The sequence below is a fragment of the Ranitomeya imitator genome, chromosome 2 (genome assembly GCF_032444005.1).
Source record: "Ranitomeya imitator isolate aRanImi1 chromosome 2, aRanImi1.pri, whole genome shotgun sequence".
In the NCBI taxonomy this organism is placed as follows: domain Eukaryota; kingdom Metazoa; phylum Chordata; class Amphibia; order Anura; family Dendrobatidae; genus Ranitomeya; species Ranitomeya imitator.
In genome coordinates, this window is record NC_091283.1 from 469,963,339 (window position 1) to 469,988,330 (window position 24,992).

At 43.8% G+C, this 24,992-nt stretch overlaps 1 protein-coding gene across 1 annotated transcript; it reads right to left on the minus strand.

The window, feature by feature from the left end:
* Nucleotides 1-1,555: 1,555 nt before the first annotated feature.
* On the minus strand, nt 1,556-21,764 carry TTPAL (alpha tocopherol transfer protein like). The gene is made up of 5 exons (XM_069751253.1): nt 21,533-21,764; nt 10,490-10,939; nt 8,870-9,063; nt 8,468-8,578; nt 1,556-7,273 (listed from the first exon to the last, which is right to left on the minus strand). The coding sequence occupies exons 2-5, from the start codon at nt 10,923-10,925 to the stop codon at nt 6,998-7,000; spliced, it is 1,017 nt and encodes a 338-aa protein (XP_069607354.1). The 5' UTR covers nt 10,926-10,939; nt 21,533-21,764; the 3' UTR covers nt 1,556-6,997.
* Nucleotides 21,765-24,992: the final 3,228 nt, after the last annotated feature.

The following is a 24,992-nucleotide window of genomic DNA, read 5'->3' on the forward strand; positions in this document are numbered from 1 at the left end:
ACATGCTGTTGTGCAAATGGAATAGACAACAGATGGAAATTATTGGCAATTATCAAGACACAAAGGAGTGGTTCTGCAGGTGGGGACCACAGACCACATCTCAGTACCAATGCTTTCTGGCTGATGTTTTGGGCACTTTTATATTTGTTGTGCTTTCACACTCGTGGTAGCATGAGACGGACTCTACAACCCACACAAGTGGCTCAGGTAGTGCAGCTCATCCAGGATGGCACATCAATGCGAGCTGTGGCAAGAAGGTTTGCTGTGTCTGTCAGCGTAGTGTCCAGAGGCACTACAAGGAGCCAGGTCAGTACACCAGGAGACATGGAGAGGGCTGTTAGAGGGCAACAACCCAGCAGCAGGACCGCTACCGCAGCCTTTGTGCAAGGAGGAAAAGGAGGAGCACTGCCAGAGCCCTGCAAAATGACCTCCAGCAGGCCATGAATGTGCATGTGTCTGCACAAACGGTTAGAAACCGACTCCATGAGGATGGTGTGAGTGCTCACAGTCCAACACAGTGCATGACGCTTGGCATTTGCCATAAAACACCAGGATTGTCAAATTCACCACTGGCACCCTGTGCTCTTCACAGATGAAAGCAGGTGGAGAGCGATCTGCTGCCTGCAACATCCTTCAGCATGACCGGTTTGGCAGTGGGTCAGTAATGGTGTGGGGTGGCATTTCTTTGAAGGGCTGCACAGCCCTCCATGTGCTCGCCAGAGGTAGCCTGACTGCCATTAGGTACCGAGATGAGATCCACAGACCCCTTGTGAGACCATATGCTGGTGCGGCTGGTCCTGGGTTCCTCCTAAGCAGGACAGTGCCAGACCTCATGTGGCTGGAGTGTGTCAGCAGTTCCTGCAAGATGAAGGCATTGAAGCTATGAACTGGCCCACCCGTTCCCCAGACCTGAATCCGATTGAACACATCTGGGACATGATGTATTGCACCATCCACCAACATCACGTTGCACCACAGACTGTCCAGGAGTTGGCGGATGCTTTAGTCCAGGTCTGGGAGGAGATCCCTCAGGAGCATGCCCAGGTGTTGTAAGAAGGTCATACATGCACGTGGAGGCCACACATATTACTGAGCATCATTTCCTTGTCTTGAGGCATTTACACTGAAGTTGGATCAGCCTGTAATTTGATTTTCCACTTTGATTTTGAGTATCATTCCAACTCCAGACTTCCATGGGATATTCATTTTGATTTACATTGATCACTTTTATGTTTTATTGTTAACAACACATTCCACTATGTAATGAATAAAGATTTTCAACTGGAATATCTCATTCAGTGAGATCTAGGATGTAGTATTTTAGTGTTCCCTTTATTTTTTTTGAGCAGTGTATATATGATTTGTAAGATGGACACTGGCATTATTAGACAGACACCCATTTAACATAAAAAAAAAAATTCTGAACCAAATTTGGAGTTGCGTCTTATAGAGTGAAAAATACAGTATATCAACAGCCACTCGTAACTTTATTGAGCTGCAGAAAAACAAAGTGATGAAAATTTATTCCCCCCCAAAGAGACACCAGTACAAATAATGAGGCATGATCTATAGATACAGATTTATTTGACCCATGCATACAAAGTAACACTTGAAAGCAAATTGCACCTCCATTTATAAAATGGTAATGGATAAACCAGAATAGAAAAATAAACATTTAATTCAGCACGAAGGTCCCAAAAGAGTATATATAACATTATCTACCTGTTTATATCATCAGTGTTGTTTGCTATGTAATCTGAGAGCAGCACGATGTAGGTGCCGAGTCACTGATTCATGTGATGTCACTTATGGGCTGCTTACTGTAGTTTCAATAAAAATCTGTCTTATGCCATGTAGTTCTCCTGTGTAACCCCACACCACCGACAGGTTTCTGCCAATGTAGGCAGCTACTAATCAGTGGAGGGGGTAGGGTTACAGAGCTCAGCATTCAGAGAACTGCAAGATCTCCAGCAGAGAAACTGAGGATTTTATTAAAACTGCAGCAAATAGTTCAGTAAGTGACACATCACTAGAATCTGGATCCCAGCCACTACATCGTGCTGCGTTCCAATCACATTGCAAAAACCTAGTATCTGATTCTCTTTAAGGTAGACTCCTACTGGCGTTTCTATAGTCTTCAAAGGGACTGTCAGCACAGAAAGACTGTTCAAACAAAGTACAGGTGCCCCGTGCTTTAGGGCAGGGCCAATCATTTAACCACCCATTCCCACCTGCTTGTTTTCACTCTATCGCCGCCCTTCTCTGGCTCTGAGGCTAGAGCGGTCAATCAAATAAAGGGGGAGGGTGTATAGAAATTATTGTCTCAGCCATGAAGCACAGAGCGGTGGGATTCTGTCCCGAGTCCCTTTTCAAAAAGTTTTCGACAACCAAAATCTGTTGTAGTTACAGAGATTTTATATAATCTGATACCATTAGTTCAGGCCATGAGCCCAACGGCAAAAGAAAAAAAAATCTAATAGTGTGAACGTTCCTCAATGCTGATGGTAAAAGCAGTGACTGTCAAAACTGCAGAATGATATAACATACAGACTACCAAAGAAGATCACCTTCCTCACCAGGAGACACAGGACAATGGGTTTAAATAGGGATCATGGTCACATTCCAGCCCCTGTGATAGACAAAGTGCATCGTAGAAAAATATTCCTATACACCGAGCAAAATAGAACTATTCATTTCCATCCAGATCTGTAGACTCCAGCATAACTAGAACCCACGATGGCAGTCAAGCAATAGCCAGGGCCTGGTGAGGATTGTAGTTTGCAAAAGGCTGGAGGCCACATTTCTCTGCTATCTACTTACCTTCCTACCACCACCGCTGAAACCTAGAGCACAGATAGACATGACTATATTTACCCAACACCAAATGAAAACTTTTGTGGGATGTTTCTCTAGATCTGTCATCCAATTACATAAAACTAGATTAAGGAACCATAAGATTAAAAGCACACCTACTGTCATATTTACTAAAGAAAGGTGGGTAGGAAGGGGATGCAGCTGCAGTTTCAGTGGAGCAAATAAATTAAGTTTTTATGTAACGATAGGAGAGCATTAAAATAATGGTCACTAGTTTTAGACAATTTGGTCACAATGCGGCCCATGCCATCTTAAGGGGAACCGGTCATGAGAATTTTAAACTAATGGCATGTACAAGTTTGGACACTTCTGGTTAAATTTACTATTATTGTGAATAGTTAAGCATATTGATCAAATCATCTCTAAAATGCCTAAAGATGATACATTTCTTTTGTATATTAGACATTTTTTTTTTAAAATTACAAAAAGGAAAATGGGCCAACAAAGTTTGGGTACCCTTTGAGATGGGTTATGGAATGCTCACTATCATCGTTGGGAAAGGCCAGGTGATGCAAATTTCCCAGCTTTATAAAAACCCAGCCTCCGCTAAGCTTGTGCCAAAACCCACAGCCATGAATTCTAAGGAGCTGTCGAGCACTCTGAAAATGGTATAGGTCCACAAAGCAGTAGCAGGCTATCAGAAGATAGAAAAGTGTTTTCAAGTTACCCTTTCCTCAGTTCGAAATGTAATTTTAATAAAAAATGGCAGTTAACAACAACATTGGAGGTCAAGATAAAGTTTGGAAGACCAAGCAAAATTTCAGTGAGAGCTGCTTGTGGGACTGCTAGAGAGGCAAATCAGAACCCCCACTTGACTGCAAAAGGCATTCAAGTAAGATTTAGCAGACTCTGGAATTGTGGTACATTTTTCTACTGTTCAGAGACACCTGCTCAAATATGGGCTTCATGCAAGTCATCAGAAGAAAACCTCTGCTGCATCTTCACCATAAAATTCAGCGTCAGAAATATGTAAAAACAAACAAGCAGGTCTGATGCATTTTGGAAACAAGTCCTGTGGACTGATGAGGTTAAAATGGAACTATTATGCCTCAATGATAAAAGTTATATGTGGAGGAAAAAGGGCAAAGAATTTCAAGAAAAGAAAATCTTGCCAACCATTAAGCATGGGGGTGGCTCAATCATGCTTTAGGCTATGTGCACACGTTGCGGATTAGGCTTAGGAATTTCTGGCGGATTTGTAGCGTTTTTTTGTGCAGTCCCGCAGCGTTTTTTGTGCGTTTTTGCTGCGTTTTTTACCCCTGCGGTTTTCAATAATGGAATGGGTACAAAAACGCTGCAGATTCACAAAAAAGAAGTGAACAGCATTTTTTTCTCATTGATTTACATTGTACTGTAAATCAATTGCAGATCTGCAGCGTTTCTGCACCTCAAAAAATGCTGCGGATCCGCAGAGAATCCGCAACGTGTGCACATACCCTCAGAGTTGTATAGTAGCCAATGGTAGAGGGAAGAATGAATTCAATGAAATCTCAACAAATTCTTGAGGCAACCATAACACCATCTGTAAATAAAACTGAAGTTGAAGAGAAGATGGCTTCTACAAATGGATAACGATGCTAAGCACACACCAACATCCACAATAGACAACCTCAAAAGGTGCAAACAGATTGTTTTATAATGGTCCTCTCATCTGTGCCTAGACATCAAAATACCAGTGCATGCAAGACGACCCAGGAATCTCCTAGAACTGGAAGAAGTTTACAAGGAAGAACTGAAAGACTCATGGCTGGCTAGAAGAAAGGGTAAAAGATTAAAATATTTTTTTTTTGTTGCCTAAAATACAAAGGAAATGTGTCATCTTTAACTATAGGCCTTTTAGAGATCATTTCATGATTCATGAGAATAGAGGTCCCTGAAACAAGTGTGACTTGTGCGTCAGACATAGGAGGTGGGGAATAGGGAGGGAGGGCAGGAGTGCTGCCGGTGCAATGCTCAACCCTGAAGCCTTTGCAGCTCATTTTCAGTCCCGTTCAACTCTCACATTCTCAAACTGCAAAATGCATTTCTACAATGAAGGTATGGATTGTATCAGCATGAAAGCGTCTGTACGTACATGCCATCCTCATGACAGGTTCCCTTTTAATGAACGTACGCCCAGATTAGTATATGGGGACTAGGATGATAAATTACCTGTTCAGCAAGAAGACACCAGATTTGTTGACCTACCAAGCGTTATAGAGCACCCAAAGCATCAGCCTTAGTAGAGACACACAGGCCATAGCACAAAGTTACATAACACGCAGTATTCAGATGTAATGCAAAATATGGGACAAAGCCAGAAACGGAGGCGGTCCCGACTACAGATATGGAAACTGATGAAACCTGTAACACGTGATATAGCAACATATCAGGCTCTCGTGTGCCACATCTAGCATGACCCTCATATAAAATGGACCTCGAATGGTGCATATTACTGGGATCCACAAAACGAATAGTGAAAAGCTCCAAGTCCCCTGCGCTTCTGCACACAGCTATAGATTTAAAGGGGTTGTCTAGGCTGCAATGAAGCCTGCAGTCACTCTAGCTGAAGCCAAATGAGTTTAGTCGCACAAGAAGTATGCAATCTGCGTATGCATGGACACGTGACCACCCACCCGCATGAGCAATACTGACAGCATGCACACCGACGCCATTTGTCAACCTGCAGTACGGCTATGTGTACACATTGCGTTTTTTTTTGCATAAATTTAATCAAAGTGAATGAGATTTCTGAAGTCTCTTGCACGCACACTCTGCTTATTTTTTCCTTGCAGATTTGGAGCCATCAATTCTTGCAGCAGATTACCAATACTAATTAAGTTGTGAAAAATACAATTATTTTATGCAGCATTTTCCCTGCTAACATCAGGATTTGCAGCAGAATTTCCTGCTGTAAATCCTGAACGTGTGCACATACCTTAACAGAGTAACTACAGACTTTTCATTTCCGCTAGGGCCACCCCTTTAATTGCTATAATTCTAGCCGCCTGAATTTACCACTAGAGGGCACTTTTGAGCCGTATATCCCTCATAATTCTATATATTCTCTGCTTGTAAGAGCATGATTTTATTTGTTCTGTGCCCATATAAAGCCCTTTCAACGTGATGTATTATTACAACAGTTGCCTTTATTATGACCATATCCTCATGGATGCCCTTTTACATATATGCACAATATAATGGCAAGAGCATCACCCAACACAACACTGGAGGCGCTTACACGCTGCACATTATGGATGCCTTGAGTATAAACGCTGCAGCTTCTGCCTATATTAACAAGTGATGTCCATTCAAGACAACCCCTTTAAAAAAATGGATTCATGACATTTCTTTGAGATGGATACTCCGGACCTAATTTTTTGGGGTCCAATACCGGCTCCCGACTGATCATCAGTTAGCCATGCATCGTGTAGTGGCTGTTCTTAGGTACTGCAGCTCAGCTTATATTATAGCCACCCAATTATTGGTAGCCCACAGCACAACCTAAAGCCTAAACAAGGGATAAATGTCCCCCAAAATACTACCCCTTGCTGCAGTCCTCTATCGCACCACATTTTAAGGCCCCCCATCATGTTCTAAATTGACCTTTCCTGCAATAAGTACAGATCTTAATGCAGGAACAGATCACATCAGGGCATGATGGGGGTTGTAGTAATGCAGACAAGAGCTTTTATTGTTCTAAGCCAGTGTTCCCCACTTCGGTCCTCAAGAGCCACCAACAGGTCATATTTTCAGGATTTCCTTAGTATTGCACAGGTGATGGCATTCTCGCCTGTGCAGGTGATGCAATTATCACCTGTGCAATACTAAGGAAATCCTGAAAATATGACCTGTTGGTGGCTCTTGAGGACCGAAGTGGGGAACACTGTTTTAAGCAATAAAATAATTACAGGCTTTATAAAAATAAAGAAAAGAAAAAAGGGTAAAATTTTAAAATGGGACTGAAGAGCACTTGGCAATGATACAGTGAATTATTACACTTTTAAGAACCATAGGAATGAAACACAGGTTTAAGAGGAAGGGAACTTAAAACTGACAATATAAAACAGGGCACCTAGTGGACATTTATTCGGATGCTCGGCCCGGATCTCCGCCGCTGGTCTGGACGACACAAGAATACTATTCAGTAACAGTAGAGCTGGGATTTAACCCCACGTGCAGACTCTTCGCATTGCAGGTAGTCTGATTCGCCATCGTTCATTACAAACCCTTGGAGGGAGCCGTCTCGGGCAAGATCGACCTGATTAAAGTCTTGTACAAAGTCGTTTTCAGCTGCCAAGAGGGTCTGGCTCCAAGCGGAAATATCCAGCTTCCCGGCTGTGCCTCCATATTCTTCCGGCAAGATGGCCTTGGGGACATTGCTGTGGAGGGAGCTCAGGTTTGACCCGTGTAGGAATATCTATAGGGGGAAAAGGAAAAACTAATTGTGCCTTTCAATTCAACATAATGAATGGGAATTCTACATCAGCAGAGCTGCGGAGATCAGTGATTGGCTGCAGCGCCTATATAAGGGGCAGCATGGTGGCTCAGTGGTTAGCCCTTTTGCTTTGCAGCGCTGTAGTCCTGGAGTCAATTCCCACCAAGGACAATATCTGCAAGGAGTTTGTATGTTCTCCCCGTGTTTCCTCCCACACTCCAAAGACATATTGATAGGGAATTTAGTTTGTGAACCCCGATGGGGACAGTGAGGGTTGCAATGTCTATAAACGCTGTGGAATATGGTGGCGAAAATAAATGATGTCACCACCACTGAGACTGATGCAGCGGCAGGGAGCCAGTGCTGGACCTGGGGAGGTGCTGAGTACTATGTGGCTTGGTTGTTATAAATCACAGCAAAGAGGTTTCTACGTGCAAAATCCACTTTAAACTAAGCCTTGTGCTTTGACTTTCTTAAAGGGATTGTCCACAACCTGGTCAACTTTTTTTTTAAATGATGTAGTCCCAGTTATAAAATAAATTAAAAAAAAAGACATATACTCTTGTCGCAGCAGTGGCGTTCCAGGGATGTCGGCTCCGGGTCTGCTGGGGATCACGTGGCACTAGTATGCCACTTTACTCTGCGACCAGCGCACCCTTACTTAGTCTTGTTTGACATTTGTCTGCAAGAATGAATAGCGGCCCCTGATTGGCTGCAGGGCTCGCATAGTAAAACGCAGACAGACGGGTGGTGAGTATATGTTATTTTTATTTTACAAGGGAGACTCCTTCATTTAAAAAACTGGTTGCATAAGTAGTAACCCCTTTAATTCGAGGTTTAGTGTCGCCTTAAGCTAGGGCAGGACGAAACTTAAAATCGCTATTTGGACAGAAAATCAACACTGGCAACCAGATTGTTAATGCCTTTACTCTGTCACAGACAGAAGGTTGGGCAGCCTGCCATGACTACTGGGGGGGGATAAAAAGTACAGGACACATACTACTACTGGAGTGAAAGTGTCACTGCTGGAATTCTGAATACCCTGTTCTGACTGCAGGAAGAGTCAAAACCTCAAATACCATGGCAGCCCATGAAGTACTACAAATCCCAGCATTCCGGGCATGCAGAAGTAGCGAGGGCAGTCACTAGTGGCCGCCTGCAGAATGCTGCACTTACCCGCTTTACTATCTTCTCTTTCAGAAATGGCCTCAGTATGGCATAAATGCCCTTGAAGATCCGGGGTTCATTGATGATGTTGACGGCCTTTATCCGTATTGGAAATCCGTCCTATCACAGGTGCATAACAAGCAATCAGATGTATTAGCTGCGGCTCTTAAAGAAACAGGCTTCTCTAAATAAGACAGGGACCATTTAGCGTCCACATGATCAGTACAGCATCTGTAGAATCAGTTCTGATGAGCACCAAATACTCAGCTCTGGGGCCGCAGAGGGCAGGGGTCTATACAGAATAGCACCCCCCCAGTTCAGTGTTATTATAGTAATCTGTACAAGATTTATGTAAATGAAACATAACTTTGTCAGGATCCCTTTAAGAAAAAACAAACAAACGTCCCTTACCTGAAGAATTCCGATGATCTTCTTGGCAATGAATGGGCCAAAATGAGACGCTTGGGACAATCCCACCCCCTCGTAGTCCGCCAGGATCACAATGCCATTCACTTGGGTTTCCTCGGCTTCTATCAGTTTTTCCAGCGAAAGGTAAATGGCACGGAGGTTTTCGGTAATTGGGAAAGTTCGGGGATTCCACTGACCTTATGGAAAGAAGCAGCAATGTAAACATGAAGGGTCAATCCTCAGTATGGCTGCCGGGGTGAGCACGGTTTTGTCTCCCAACCAATCAGGTGTCTCCCCCACTGCAGCTCCCTCTCTATTTAACCCCTTCACTATCGGGTACATTTTCATTTTTTGCGCTCCCTGTATTCCAGGACCATTACTTTTTCTTTTCCCGACCAATATAAAGACTTACTGTCAATGGGACGAGTTATAGTTTTGAATGATATTCATTTTTTTTTTAAAACAGGTATGGAAAACAGGAAAAACATTTTTTTTTTTAAATGTGGCTTAAAATGGCGAAGAGAAAAAGAAAAAAAAAACGCCAGGGGACATGATTCTCCAGGTCAGTATGATTACATGGATAAGAATCATTTATAAGGTTTGTGTTTTGTTTTTTTCTTTTTACTTGAAGGGGTTTTCCCACGAACAAGGTTCATGTTAATCAATAGATCTTGAATAATAATTTCCACAATTGGATGTGTTTAAATAAAATGTTCCTGTGCCAAGATAATCTTAGATATGTGACCCTGCTGTGTACTGTGTAAAAAAAATTGCGATCCCCTCTGTCCTGTCTGTATCTTCTCTTTTCCTCCCCTGCCCAGGAGATGTGGTATGATCAGACCATGTCCCTATACAGTCAGACACGGTCATTACACAGTACAGAGCAGGGGCACATGTATAAGATTATCTCAGCACAGGAACATTTTATTAAATGCATCCAATTGCGGAACTTATTATTAATCCAAGATCTATTGATTAACATGTTTTTTTGGGGGCGGGAGGGGTTGTATTTAAAAAAAAATGCTTTGTGTGGCTATTTTCAGAGACCCATAATTCTTTTCGATCAGATGACGTTTTTATTTATACTTTTTTTTGCGTAGATACAATGTTTTTTTTTTAATCTTTTTATTGCAATTGCTACAAAAGAGCAATGACTAAAAAAAAAAAAAACCACATTTCTGGAGTTTTGATTTTTTTTTTTCCAGTTAAGCAACTTTATTTAAAGTTTCCTTTGGGGACTTGACCCTGAAATCAGTGATCGCCTCTTCTATACAACTATACTCCACAGGCTGGATCTCACAGGAGGATAAAGATGGCAGCCATGGGAGTCTTCAGTAGGTCCCCAGCTGACCTGACATCCTCGTGCTTCCCCCACCCCTTAAACAGGACACATCCCATTGCGACCCCCGCTTAGGCAGATTTCTGCCTAAATTCATGTGTGCCTTTTACATATATTTTTTGTCCACAGACCAGAAACGGAAGCTTTTATTTTTTTAAGTCTTTTGTGAACTAAGGATTTTGAGAAACAGATGTAAAAAAAAAAAAAAAAATAATAATGGATCCCATAAACTCCAAACATGATGTTTTTAGATTCTACACACAGAAATAAAAGTTTAATCATACCAGGGCGAATACAGACAATACGTCTTCCTTCTGTGTCTGTGTGAGGTAGAACAGTCAAGAAGCCAGAGTCCAGCACAGGTTTCACCGCGGAAGGTCTCAGGTTGGTAAATACTTCTGGCCACCCTTTACGGCAACTGTAATAATTGACCAAGAGCTGTAGAGCTCTGTCATAGTCAAACTTGCGAGCCCTTAGGAAGCGGAGCAGGAATGCGTCATCGACTCGTGTCTTTAGGTTAGGATAGTCCTTCCAAATCATGTCCCTCAAAGCTTGCACATCACGTAACCTCCATTCTGGCTTCTCCTGCAATTCTTCCCTAGCCTTAAGGATCAGCTCCGGGGTCAATGTACAGACGTAGCCCTCGTGAAGAGTGGAGTCTACTTCCAGGGAAGAGGACACAGAAGAACTTCCTACCGAAGTCTCATTGTCTTGTGCCATTGAAGACGCGGCAGCTGTGAATGACAAGAACTTGGTCATTTTCTACAAATTCTATAATCTATCTTCCATATTACATCATCAAACCACTGAATGGATAGAACCCAATCTTTGACCCCTCGTGTGGGACCAAATACAGTGAAAATTTGAGAGAGCCAGCCATGATTGCATAAAACAGTGGTTCTTCCACCAATGGGGCTGGTCTACTCACAAAAGAGGACCAGTATGCACAAGTAACCTGTCTCAGGAAATTTGGTCTGGATAAGAGGATGGTCTTCTCAACAAGGTGGTCTTTGGGAGAGGATTCACAGTGCTAAACTGTGCATATAAAAGCCTTAATCACCAAGAAACATATTTCTAGGCTTGGCTTGTAGATTCATGGCACAGTAAACATGAAGCCAAAGTTGGACGCATCTCTCACCAGCTTTTTAGACTTACAGTCTATGGCCAACCAACCATGTGCAAGATTTTCCTTTAACTTGTTGAGAGTTGCCTAAAGCCACTGCCAGCAGCGGTATACTGGTTATAGACATGGGACACAGCCTGGACATTCTATTCATGTGAAGGCTGACAAGGGGCGACCAGACATACCGGACCACAAGAAGAGGCAAAGAAACAGGCCAATAACTGCTCCGGTACACCTTGTTGGAGGACAGTCAGATGCAGACCCAATAACCTTATCCACAAAAATTCCACTTATAGTGCAAATTCGGCAACTGGCAGGTAATGGCATCAGAAAATAAAGCAGCTATCAAAATTCTGGAACACTTGGCTGCTGTCTTCTGAGTACACAATTTTGTCATTGGCTAATTTATTTGATGCCAAGAGTCCCATTGATGGTTTCTATTTGGTTGGATATTAGTAATCACCAGCAGGGATGTTAAATATTATATTGGGATTAGATCTTGACCATTACTGGGCAGTTTTTTAAAGACAAGTCTCCTAATTATATCTGATGTTTTGGGCAACAACCAACATAGCCATTATTCTGCACATATAGGGCAATCAGCTGTTTGGAAAGTTTTCAACGCACTTCTACCAGGTTGGATGACTTTTTGCTACACCCCGACACCTATATAAGGACAAAAGGTATGGCACGTAATCACCCTCCGTTGCTGGTGATCCTTGATTGTAATTCAGGGCAAGTTACTAAGATTAAAATTTGATTATCGGCGAATAAATTGTGATAGCTGGATCTACGTGATTTAAAGCTCCTATTAGGAAAACATCTCCAGAGAAAACACGACACGGCTGCAACATGTGAAGACAGCCCAAGGGACGCCATACACAATGTATAGCATCAACCAAACAAAGGTTCAGCCGAAAGTTATCTCACCCGACTGTCCCATACAAAGGAGCGCTCCTGTGTTACCTATGAGGCACCTGCTGTAAACTCCTCTGGCTTATCTGTCAAGGTACAAAGGAATTGGGGGCCTGAAATCGGAGAAGCCAGATTATTATCTCCCACGACTTCATCTGATGGAGGAGGCTGTCAGACGAGTCCACAGATATTGGCCAACGTTACGTCTAATGTGTATGGGGGCATCGAACACTTGTCCCCTGCCCCGTGTGAAGTGTGACCGGCCGGAGAAGCAGCTGTAGAACATTCGAAGAAACCAGAGCAATTTCCTTACAGCAATCACACTGAGATGTGACACCAGACTTCCTGCAATTGTGAGTGACCAACAATACTATGGCACAGATGGCAACAACTAAGAGTCGGGACGTTTATCAAAAATGGCACAAGAGGCAAGTGGGGTGGTTGCTATGGGCCGCTTCCTCCATCAAAGTGACAGCCCCTGTGGGAGCGTTATCAGCAGCCATAATAGGTCTCATCCAACTTTCCCAATCACCTGACTGTCAAATCTGTCTAGTTGGCCATCAAATAGTGTAATCTGAGAACTTGTTAATGGACACGAGTTTTATTCATAATGACCACAGTTTGTGTCCCTACCCGAGAAAGGTGGAAGGACTGGCATCATAATGACTACAATGACCAGGAGGACGCATGTCCTAATCTAAATACAGGTGAATAAAGTATGTGGATAGAGACGAGCATCAGGCCTCATTAAGACTTTAGTTTTCCTCAGCAATCAGGACCCCATCCGTGATGACACGTGCATGGATTTGTGGTACGAGATAAATCCCCAACGTTTGAATGAGCCTTTAGGCCAGACTCACTCATCCATATCTCATAATGCCCAGAGCGGCTGTGGGTCTCCGGACCTGAACCCTGACCTCATATACGGAGACCTGCGACCAGTGCGTACATAATTGTCCCAGTACAGACTGCGAAGCCTGAATATGTGAATACGGCCCTGGCAGACGTCACAACCAAATAATTAACTATTAAACTGTGATACAGGTTGTGTGTCCAAAGATCGCTAATTGTTTACATCACTGTGCAATAGAAGTGAATGGGATCAGATTTAGTCCACCGACGGTACTACGACCGCGACATGCAAGTCCAACCAGATGAAATATTTGGTCAGCACCGTTCCCTTGTATTGCACTCAGATGCCGCAGTGACACCAGGCGATCCCTGGCTGCACAACCTGTGTCCCAGCCAAAAGGGTCGGGTAGCTCCAGAGTTACCATGTGCAAAATGAAAAGGGTTATCAGAGATTAGAAAAACATCACTGCTTTCTTTCAAAAACATCTCTACACTGGTCTGCAAGGGGTTTGTAATGTTACAGCTCATCCCCATTCACTGTACATGGAGCAGATCTGCAATACCAGACACAACCATCCAACAGGTGTGGTGCTGTTTCTGGAAGAAAGAAAGAATAAAGCAGTCACCCTAGAAAACATCTTTAAATTGCAAAATGCCCTGGAGGAAGATGTGTGATCACACCCATCCCAGCCTGACCTGAGACATGAATCTATCATTATCACAGCAAGCAACCTCTCCCCGTCTCACCCTACGAGCTGCTGCACAGAAAGGGAGGAGATGAGGGGACTGGCAAGCAACACCTTATCCAATGTATACGTCATCAATATGAGATGGGTAGAGGTCCGACACTTGGGACCCCCATTGATCAGCTGAAATCCACTCAATTGTTTTGCCCTGAACAAGCCCTTTAACCCCTCTGTGACCTTAGACGTACTATCCCGTCGAGGTGCCCTGGGCTTATCTGACCCTGGACGGGATAGTACGTCATAGCCGATCGGCCGCGCTCACGGGGGGAGCGCGGCCGATCGCGGCCGGGTGTCAGCTGCTTATCGCAGCTGACATCCGGCACTATGTGCCAGGAGCGGTCACGGACCGCCCCCGGCACATTAACCCCTGGCACACCGCGATCAAAGATGATCGCGATGTGCCGGCGGTGCAGGGAAGCACCGCGCAGGGAGGGGGCTCCCTGCGGGCTTCCCTGAGCCCCCCGCAGCAACGCGATGTGATCGCGTTGCTGCGAGGGTCTCCTCACCTCCCTCCCTGCTCGAGCCCCGGATCCAAGATGGCCGCGGATCCGGGTCCTGCAGGGAGGGAGGTGGCTTCACAGAGCCTGCTCAGAGCAGGCACTGTGAAGCAGCCTGCACTCCTATCAGATCAGTGATCTGACAGAGTGCTGTGCAAACTGTCAGATCACTGATCTGTGATGTCCCCCCCTGGGACAAAGTAAAAAAGTAAAAAAAAAAATTTCCAAATGTGTAAAAAAAATAAAAAAAAATATTCCAAAATAATGAAAAAAAAAAAAAAATATTATTCCCATAAATACATTTCTTCATCTAAATAAAAAAAAAAAACCAATAAAAGTACACATATTTAGTATCGCCGCGTCCGTAACGGCCCGACCTATAAAACTGGCCCACTAGTTAACCCCTTCAGTAAACACCGTAAGAAAAAAAAAAAAAAAACGAGGCAAAAAACAACGCTTTATTATCATACCGCCGAACAAAAAGTGGAATAACACGCGATCAAAAGGACAGATATAAATAACCATGGTACCGCTGAAAGCGTCATATTGTCCCGCAAAAAAAGAGCCGCCATACAGCATCATCAGCAAAAAAATAAAAAAGTTATAGTCCTGAGAATAAAGCGATGCAAAAATAATTATTTTTTCTGTAAAATAGTTTTTATCGTATAAAAGCACCAAACCATAAAAAAATGATATAAATGAGGTATCGCTGTAATCGTACTGACCCGAAGAATAAAACTGATTTATCAATTTTACCAAACGCGGAACGGTATAAACGCCTCCCCCAATAGAAATTCATGAATAGCTGGCTTTTGGTCATTCTTCCTCACAAAAATCGGAATAAAAAGCGATAAAAAAATGTCACGTGCCCAAAAATGTTTTCAATAAAAACGTCAACTCGTCCCGCAAAAAACAAGACCTCACATGACTCTGTGGACCAAAATATGGAAAAATTATAGCTCTCAAAATGTGGTATTGCAAAAAATATTTTTTGCAATAAAAAGGGTCTTTCAGTGTGTGACGGCTGCCAATCATAAAAATCCGCTAAAAAACTCGCTATAAAAGTAAATCAAACCCCCCTTCATCACCCCCTTAGTTAGGGAAAAATAAAAAAAAATGTATTTATTTCCATTTTCCCATTAGGGCTAGGGTTAGGGCTAGGGTTAGGGCTAGGGCTAGGGTTAGGGCTAGGGTTAGGGCTAGGGTTAGGGCTAGGGCTAGGGTTAGGGCTAGGGTTAGGGCTAGGGTTAGGGCTAGGGTTAGGGCTAGGGCTAGGGCTAGGGTTAGGGCTAGGGTTAGGGCTAGGGTTAGGGCTAGGGTTAGGGCTAGGGTTAGGGTTAGGGCTAGGGCTAGGATTAGGGTTAGGGTTGGGGCTACAGTTAGGGTTGGGGCTAAAGTTAGGGTTAGGGTTTAGATTACATTTACAGTTGGGAATAGGGTTGGGATTAGGGTTAGGGGTGTGTCAGGGTTAGAGGTGTGGTTAGGGTTACCGTTGGAATTAGGGTTAGGGGTGTGTTTAGATTAGGGTTTCAGTTATAATTGGGGGGTTTCCACTGTTTCGGCACATCAGGGGCTCTCCAAACACGACATGGCGTCCGATCTCAATTCCAGCCAATTCTGCGTTGAAAAAGTAAAACAGTGCTCCTTCCCTTCCGAGCTCTCCTGTGTGCCCAAACAGGGGTTTACCCCAACATATGGGGTATCAGCGTACTCAGGACAAATTGGACAACAACTTTTGTGGACCAATTTCTCCTGTTACCCTTGGGAAAATACAAAACTGGGGGCTAAAAAATAATTTTTGTGGGAAAACAAAAAGATTTTTTATTTTCACGGCTCTGCGTTATAAACTGTAGTGAAACACTTGGGGGTTCAAAGTTCTCACAACACATCTAGATAAGTTCATTGAGGGGTCTAGTTTCCAATATGGGGTCACTTGTGGGGGGTTTCTACTGTTTAGGTACATTAGGGGCTCTGCAAACGCAATGTGACGCCTGCAGACCAATCCATCTAAGTCTGCATTCCAAATGATGCTCCTTACCTTCCGAGCCCTCCCATGCGCCCAAACGGTGGTTCCCCCCCACATATCGGGTATCAGCGTACTCAGGACAAATTGGACAACAACTTTTGTGGACCAATTTCTCCTGTTACCCTTGGGAAAATACAAAACTGGGGGCTAAAAAATAATTTTTGTGGGAAAACAAAAAGATTTTTTATTTTCACGGCTCTGCGTTATAAACTGTAGTGAAACACTTGGGGGTTCAAAGTTCTCACAACACATCTAGATAAGTTCATTGAGGGGTCTAGTTTCCAATATGGGGTCACTTGTGGGGGGTTTCTACTGTTTAGGTACATTAGGGGCTCTGCAAACGCAATGTGACGCCTGCAGACCAATCCATCTAAGTCTGCATTCCAAATGATGCTCCTTCCCTTCCGAGCCCTCCCATGCGCCCAAACGGTGGTTCCCCCCCACATATCGGGTATCAGCGTACTCAGGACAAATTGGACAACAACTTTTGTGGACCAATTTCTCCTGTTACCCTTGGGAAAATACAAAACTGGGGGCTAAAAAATAATTTTTGTGGGAAAACAAAAAGATTTTTTATTTTCACGGCTCTGCGTTATAAACTGTAGTGAAACACTTGGGGGTTCAAAGTTCTCACAACACATCTAGATAAGTTCATTGAGGGGTCTAGTTTCCAATATGGGGTCACTTGTGGGGGGTTTCTACTGTTTAGGTACATTAGGGGCTCTGCAAACGCAATGTGACGCCTGCAGACCAATCCATCTAAGTCTGCATTCCAAATGATGCTCCTTCCCTTCCGAGCCCTCCCATGCGCCCAAACGGTGGTTCCCCCCCACATATCGGGTATCAGCGTACTCAGGACAAATTGGACAACAACATTTAGGGTCCAATTTCTCCTGCTAACCTTGGAAAAATACAAAACTGGGGGCTAAAATATAATTTTTGTGGAAAAAAAAATATTTTTTATTTGCATGGCTCTGCGTTATAAACTGTAGTGAAATACTTGGGGGTTCAAAGCTCTCACAACACATCAAGATGAGTTCCTTAGGGGGTCTACTTTCCAAAATGGTGTCACTTGTGGGGGGTTTCTACTGTTTAGGTACATTAGGGGCTCTGCAAACGCAATGTGACGCCTGCAGACCATTCCATCTAAGTCTGCATTCCAAATGGCGCTCCTTCCCTTCCGAACCCTCCCATGCGCCCAAACGGTGGTTCCCCCCCACATATGGGGTATCAGCGTACTCAGGACAAATTGGACAACAACTTTTGTGGTCCAATTTCTCCTCTTACCCTAGAGAAAATACAAAACTGGGGGCTAAAAAATAATTTTTGTGGGAAAAAAATTTTGTTTTATTTTTATGGCTCTGCATTATAAACTTCTGTGAAGCCCTTGGTGGGTCAAAGTGCTCACCACACATCCAGATAAGTTCCTTAGGGGGTCTACTTTCCAAAATGGTGTCACTTGTGGGGGGTTTCAATGTTTAGGCACATCAGTGGCTCTCCAAACGCAACATGGCGTCCCATCTCAATTCCTGTCAATTTTGCATTGAAAAGTCAAACGGCGCTCCTTCCCTTCCGAGCTCTCCCATGCGCCCAAACAGTGGTTTACTGCCACATATGGGGTATCAGCGTACTCGGGACAAATTGGACAACAACTTTTGAGGTCCAATTTCTTCTCTTACCCTTGGAAAAATAAAAAATTGGGGGCAAAAATATAATTTTTGTGAAAAAATATGATTTTTTATTTTTACGGTTCTGCATTATAAACTTCTGTGAAGCACTTGGTGGGTCAAAGTGCTCACCACACCTCTAGATAAGTTCCTTAGGGGGTCTACTTTCCAAAATGGTGTCACTTGTGGGGGGTTTCAATGTTTAGGCACATCAGTGGCTCTCCAAACGCAACATGGCGTCCCATCTCAATTTCTGTCAATTTTGCATTGAAAAGTCAAACTGCGCTCCTTCCCTTCCGAGCTCTCCCATGCGCCCAAACAGTGGTTTACTGCCACATATGGGGTATCAGCGTACTCAGGACAAATTGGACAACAACTTTTGAGGTCCAATTTCTTCTCTTACCCTTGGAAAAATAAAAAATTGGGGGCAAAAATATAATTTTTGTGAAAAAATATGATTTTTTATTTTTACGGTTCTGCATTATAAACTTCTGTGAAGCACTTGGTGGGTCAAAGTGCTCACCACACATCCAGATAAGTTCCTTAGGGGGTCTACTTTCCAAAATGGTGTCACTTGTGGGGGGTTTCAATGTTTAGGCACATCAGTGGCTCTCCAAACGCAACATGGCGTCCCATCTCAATTCCTGTCAAGTTTGCATTGAAAAGTCAAATGGCGCTCCTTCCCTTCCGAGCTCTCCCATGCGCCCAAACAGTGGTTTACTGCCACATATGGGGTATCAGCGTACTCAGGACAAATTGGACAACAACTTTTTGGGTCCAATTTCTCCTGTTACCCTTGGTAAAATAAAACAAATTGGAGCTGAAGTAAATTTTTTGTGTAAAAAAGTTAAATGTTCATTTTTATTTAAACATTCCAAAAATTCCTATTAAACACCTGAAGGGTTAATAAACTTCTTGAATGTGGTTTTGAGCACCTTGAGGGGTGCAGTTTTTAGAATGGTGTCACACTTGGGCATTTTCTATCATATAGACCCCTCAAAATGACTTCAAATGAGACGTGGTCCCTAAAAAAAAATGGTGTTGTAAAAATGAGAAATTGCTGGTCAACTTTTAACCCTTATAACTCCCTAACAAAAAAAAAAATTGGTTCCAAAATTATGCTGATGTAAAGGAGACATGTGGGAAATGTTACTTATTAAGTATTTTGTGTGACATATCTCTGTGATTTAATTGCATAAAAATTCAAAGTTTGAAAATTGCAAAATTTTCAAAATTTTCGCCAAATTTCCGTTTTTTTCACATATAAACGCAGGTACTATCAAAGAAATTTTACCACTATCATGAAGTACAATATGTCACGAGAAAACAATGTCAGAATCACCAGGATCCGTTGAAGCGTTTCGGAGTTATAACCTCATAAAGGGACAGTGGTCAGAATTGTAAAAATTGGCCTGGTCATTAACGTGCAAACCACCCTTGGGGGTAAAGGGGTTAAAGTGTCACCCTTGTGCTGAGGCCGTATCCAGTAATGTAGCTCAACCCTCTACAAGTAAATGGAGCGGACCTGCAGGACCAGACACGGCCTCTGTACAAGGGAGGCGCACTGGCACTGCTTCTGGAATAAAGCAGATGGTGTTCTCGAATCACAAGCTTATAGATAGATCCAATGCGTACAGAGGTGATGTTTTACCATAGCCGCTACGCGTACAGAGGTGAATCGATGTTTTACCATAGCCGCTACGCGTACAGAGGCGATGTTTTACCATAGCCGCTACGCGTACAGAGGCGGTTTTACCATAGCCGCTACGCGTACAGAGGCGATGTTTTACCATAGCCGCTACGCGTACAGAGGCGATGTTTTACCATAGACGCTACGCGTACAGAGGCGATGTTTTACCATAGACGCTACGCGTACAGAGGCGATGTTTTACCATAGACACTGTGTGCAGAGGCGATGTTTTACCATAGACACTGTGTGCAGAGGCGATGTTTTACCATAGACACTGTGTGCAGAGGTGATGTTTTACCATAGACACGGTGTACAGAGGTGATGTTTTACCATAGACAATGTGTACAGAGGTGATGTTTTACCATAGACACTGTGTACAGAGGTGATGTTTTACCATAGACACGGTGTACAGAGGCGATGTTTTACCATAGACGCTACGCGTACAGAGGCGATGTTTTACCATAGACGCTACGCGTACAGAGGCGATGTTTTACCATAGACGCTACGCGTACAGAGGCGATGTTTTACCATAGACACTGTGTGCAGAGGCGATGTTTTACCATAGACACTGTGTACAGAGGCGATGTTTTACCATAGACACTGTGTACAGAGGTGATGTTTTACCATAGACACTGTGTACAGAGGTGATGTTTTACCATAGACACGGTGTACAGAGGCGATGTTTTACCATAGCCGCTACGCGTACAGAGGCGATGTTTTACCATAGCCGCTACGCGTACAGAGGCGATGTTTTACCATAGCCGCTACGCGTACAGAGGCGATGTTTTACCATAGACGCTACGCGTACAGAGGCGATGTTTTACCATAGACACTGTGTGCAGAGGCGATGTTTTACCATAGACACTGTGTACAGAGGCGATGTTTTACCATAGCCGCTACGCGTACAGAGGCGATGTTTTACCATAGCCGCTACGCGTACAGAGGCGATGTTTTACCATAGCCGCTACGCGTACAGAGGCGATGTTTTACCATAGCCGCTACGCGTACAGAGGCGATGTTTTACCATAGCCGCTACGCGTACAGAGGCGATGTTTTACCATAGCCGCTACGCGTACAGAGGCGATGTTTTACCATAGCCGCTACGCGTACAGAGACGATGTTTTACCATAGCCGCTACGCGTACAGAGGTGATGTTTTACCATAGACGCTACGCGTACAGAGGCGATGTTTTAGCATAGTCGCTACACGTACAGAGGCGATGTTTTACCATAGACACTGTGTGCAGAGGCGATGTTTTACCATAGACACGGTGTACAGAGGTGATGTTTTACCATAGCCGCTACGCGTACAGAGGCGATGTTTTACCATAGCCGCTACGCGTACAGAGGCGATGTTTTACCATAGCCGCTACGCGTACAGAGGCGATGTTTTACCATAGCCGCTACGCGTACAGAGGCGATGTTTTACCATAGCCGCTACGCGTACAGCGGTGATGTTTTACCATAGACGCTACGCGTACAGAGGCGATGTTTTATTATAGTCGCTACACGTACAGAGGCGATGTTTTACCATAGACACTGTGTGCAGAGGCGATGTTTTACCATAGACACGGTGTACAGAGGTGATGTTTTACCATAGACACGGTGTACAGAGGTGATGTACATGCATGCTATGTAACACTACACACAGGGGCCACATACTAGTGACAGAGCCATGAATAGCCGCATTCACCATGGATGCCGGGCGGTCACACACGCCCACAGCGCCCCCTTCCCCCGGGCTGACGTAATAATACACTATATCCGTTAACCCGAGCGCCTGTCCTGCGAGCTGAGGACGAAACCAATTACCTGCAGGAAGGGGGAGACGTCTCGGGGTTTGTGGAATTCTGCAGCATCAGGCGGAGCCGCTCACCTCTTCTCCACCTCCAGGTCTCCTCTCACACAGGCTCTCACCTGCACTCTCATCTGATAGGCTGCCAACGATCATGTGACCGCGCGTCCGATGTCCACCCACCTGTACGGCGCGCGTCTATAGGTGTGACGGATGGAGGCGTGCTCTGTGACGTCGTCTGGCGTGCGCGGTCACGTCTGTCCGCAGACATATAGCTGCAGTCGCGGTTTGTTGCCAGCGGAGGGCGCGCTGAGTACACATAATGAGCCTTTTACATTGAAACTTGTGGCTACGTTGTTATCTATAGCAACCGATCAAATCACTTCATCCATGTTTAATAAAAAAAGCTTGAGTCTTATTTTTAGTGGGAGGAGTTGTAGTTGTGAATGACACAATTCGCTTTACCATATAAATGAGTGAAAACCTGAGAAAAATACAACTGAGGTGAAATTGCAAAAAAACAAGCAAAAAAAACCCTACCTTGTAGAGTTGAGCGAAACGGGTCGTTCATTTTCAAAAGTCGCCGACTTTTGGCAAAGTCGGCTTTCATGAAACCCGATCCGACCCCTGTGCGGGGTCGGCCATGCGGTACGCGACTTTCGCGCCAAAGTCGCGTTTCAATGACGCGAAAAGCGCCATTTCTCAGCCAATGAAGGTAAACGCAGAGTGTGGGCAGCGTGATGACATAGGTCCTGGTCCCCACCATCTTAGAGAAGGGCATTGCAGTGATTGGCTTGCTGTCTGCGGCATCACAGGGGCTATAAAGGGGCGTTCCCGCCGACCGCCATGTTACTGCTGCTGATCTGAGCTTAGGGAGAGGTTGCTGCCGCTTCGTCAGAAGCAGGGATAGCGTTAGGCAGGGTCCATTAACCACCAAACCGCTTGTGCCCAACACCACCTTCGGTGTGCAGGGACAGTGGAAGCTACATTTTTTTTTTTTCCCCTCAGCGCTGTAGCTCATTGGGCTGCCCTAGAAGGCTCCCTGATAGCTGCATTGCTGTGTGTACGCCGCTGTGCAAACCAACTGCTTTTTTCAAAGCACAAATCCTCTTGTTCCTTCCTTTCTGCACAGCTATCTTTTTTGTTTGTACACACTTTTTATTTAATTTGTGCATCAGTCCACTCCTTATTGCTGCCTGCCATACCTGGCTGAGATTACTGCAGGGAGATAGTAATTGAAGGACACTCCCTGTTTTTTTTTTTTTTTGTGGGAGATTAAGATTGACATTTCTGCTAGAGTGCCATCCCTTTGTATGCCATCTCTCACTCAGTGGGCCATAGAAAGCCTATTTATTTTTTTGCTTGATTTTGGTTCTAAAATCTACCTGAAAAAATCACTACATCAATCAGTGGGAGAAAAATATTGGCCTCAGGGCTTGTGTGCCACTCCTGACTCCTGTGTGCATCATCACTCACTCAGTGGGCCATAGAAAGCCCTTTTTTTTTTTTTTGCTTTATTTGGGTTCTAAATTCAACCTGAAAAAATCAATAAATCAATCAGTGGGAGATTAATATTGGCCTTTGGGCTTGTGTGCCAGTCCTAAGCGTGCCATCGCTCTCTCTCAGATAGTGGGCCATAGAAAGCCTATTTATTATTTTTTTTATTGGGTTTATAAATTTTCCCTGGAACAAAAAAAAAAAAGTGGGAGATTAATATTGGCCTCTGGGCTTGTGTGCCAGTCCTAAGCGTGCCATCTCTCTCTCTCTCTCTCTCTCAGATAGTGGGCCATAGAAAGCCTATTTATTATTTTTTTTATTGGGTTTATAAATTTTCCCTGGAACAAAAAAAAAAAAGTGGGAGATAAATATTGGCCCCTGGGCTTGTGTGCCTCCTGTGTGCGTCATCTCTCACTCAGTGGGCCATAGAAAGCCTTTTTTTGTTTTATGTGTTTTCTAAATTCTCCCTGAAAAAATCATTTTATTTTATTTGGTTTCTAAATTCTTCCTGAAAAAATCATTTTATTCTATTATTTTTTTTTTCCTAAAGTCTCCCTGAAAAAAAACAAAAAAACAAATCAGTGGGAGATTAATATTGCCCTTTCTGCTTGTGTGCCAGTCTTGACTCCTGGGTGTGCCATCTCTCTCTCTCTCTCCAATTGTGGGCCATAGAAAGCCTATTATTTTTTTAGCTTGATTTGGGTTCCAAAATCTACCTGAAAAAATCACTACATCAATCAGTGGGAGATAAATATTGGCCTCTGGGCTTGTGTGCCACTCCTGACTCCTGTGTGCGTCATCTCTCACTCAGTGGGCCATAGAAAGCCTTTTTTTGTTTTATTTGTTTTCTAAATTCTCCCTGAAAAAATCATTTTATTTTATTTGGTTTCTAAATTCTTCCTGAAAAAATCATTTTATTCTATTATTTTTTTTTCCTAAAGTCTCCCTGAAAAACAAAAAAAAAAAACAAATCAGTGGGAGATTAATATTGCCCTTTCTGCTTGTGTGCCAGTCTTGACTCCTGGGTGTGCCATCTCTCTCTCTCTCTCTCTCTCCAATTGTGGGCCATAGAAAGCCTATTATTTTTTTTAGCTTGATTTGGGTTCCAAAATCTACCTGAAAAAATCACTACATCAATCAGTGGGAGATAAATATTGGCCTCTGGGCTTGTGTGCCACTCCTGACTCCTGTGTGCGTCATCTCTCACTCAGTGGGCCATAGAAAGCCTTTTTTTGTTTTATTTGTTTTCTAAATTCTCCCTGAAAAAATCATTTTATTGTATTTGGTTTCTAAATTCTTCCTGAAAAAATCATTTTATTCTATTATTTTTTTTTCCTAAAGTCTCCCTGAAAAAAAAAAAAATCAAATCAGTGGGAGATTAATATTTACATTTGTGCTTCAGTGACAGTCCTGCGTATGTGGCATCTCTCTCATTTGTTGCCACCAACAACAGAGTGTGTAACATTGTGCCTGATTTTCGTTGTGGTCTCACTCACCTGTAAAGGGGTAGCTAAATCATACTGAAGTTATAGCTCACCGTGTAATTTGTGTGACAGCAACAAATACCGTTAGTTTGTTTACGTTTTTAAAACAATGAGGAAGTCTGGTGGAAGAGGTCGTGGCCGGGGGCGTTCATTGTCAGCTGGTAATGAGGGTAGTGGTAGTGGTGGAGCATCAGCTGGTCGTGGGAAAAAAAATATTGCACCTAAGTCTGGAGCTGTGGAGCCAGGTTCGTCGTCTGGCTACACAAGGCCTCGAACGCTCCCTTTTCTGGGAGTAGGAAAACCGCTTTTAAAGCCGGAGCAGCAAGAGCAAGTTTTGGCTTATCTTGCTGACTCAGCCTCTAGCTCTTTTGCCTCCTCTCGTGAAACTGGTAAATGTCAAAGCAGCGCGTCGTTAGTGGATGTTCACGGTCAGGGACAAGTCGCTTCCTTGTCCTCTTCAGCAAAAACAACAACAGAGAAGAATGCAGCAGGCGAC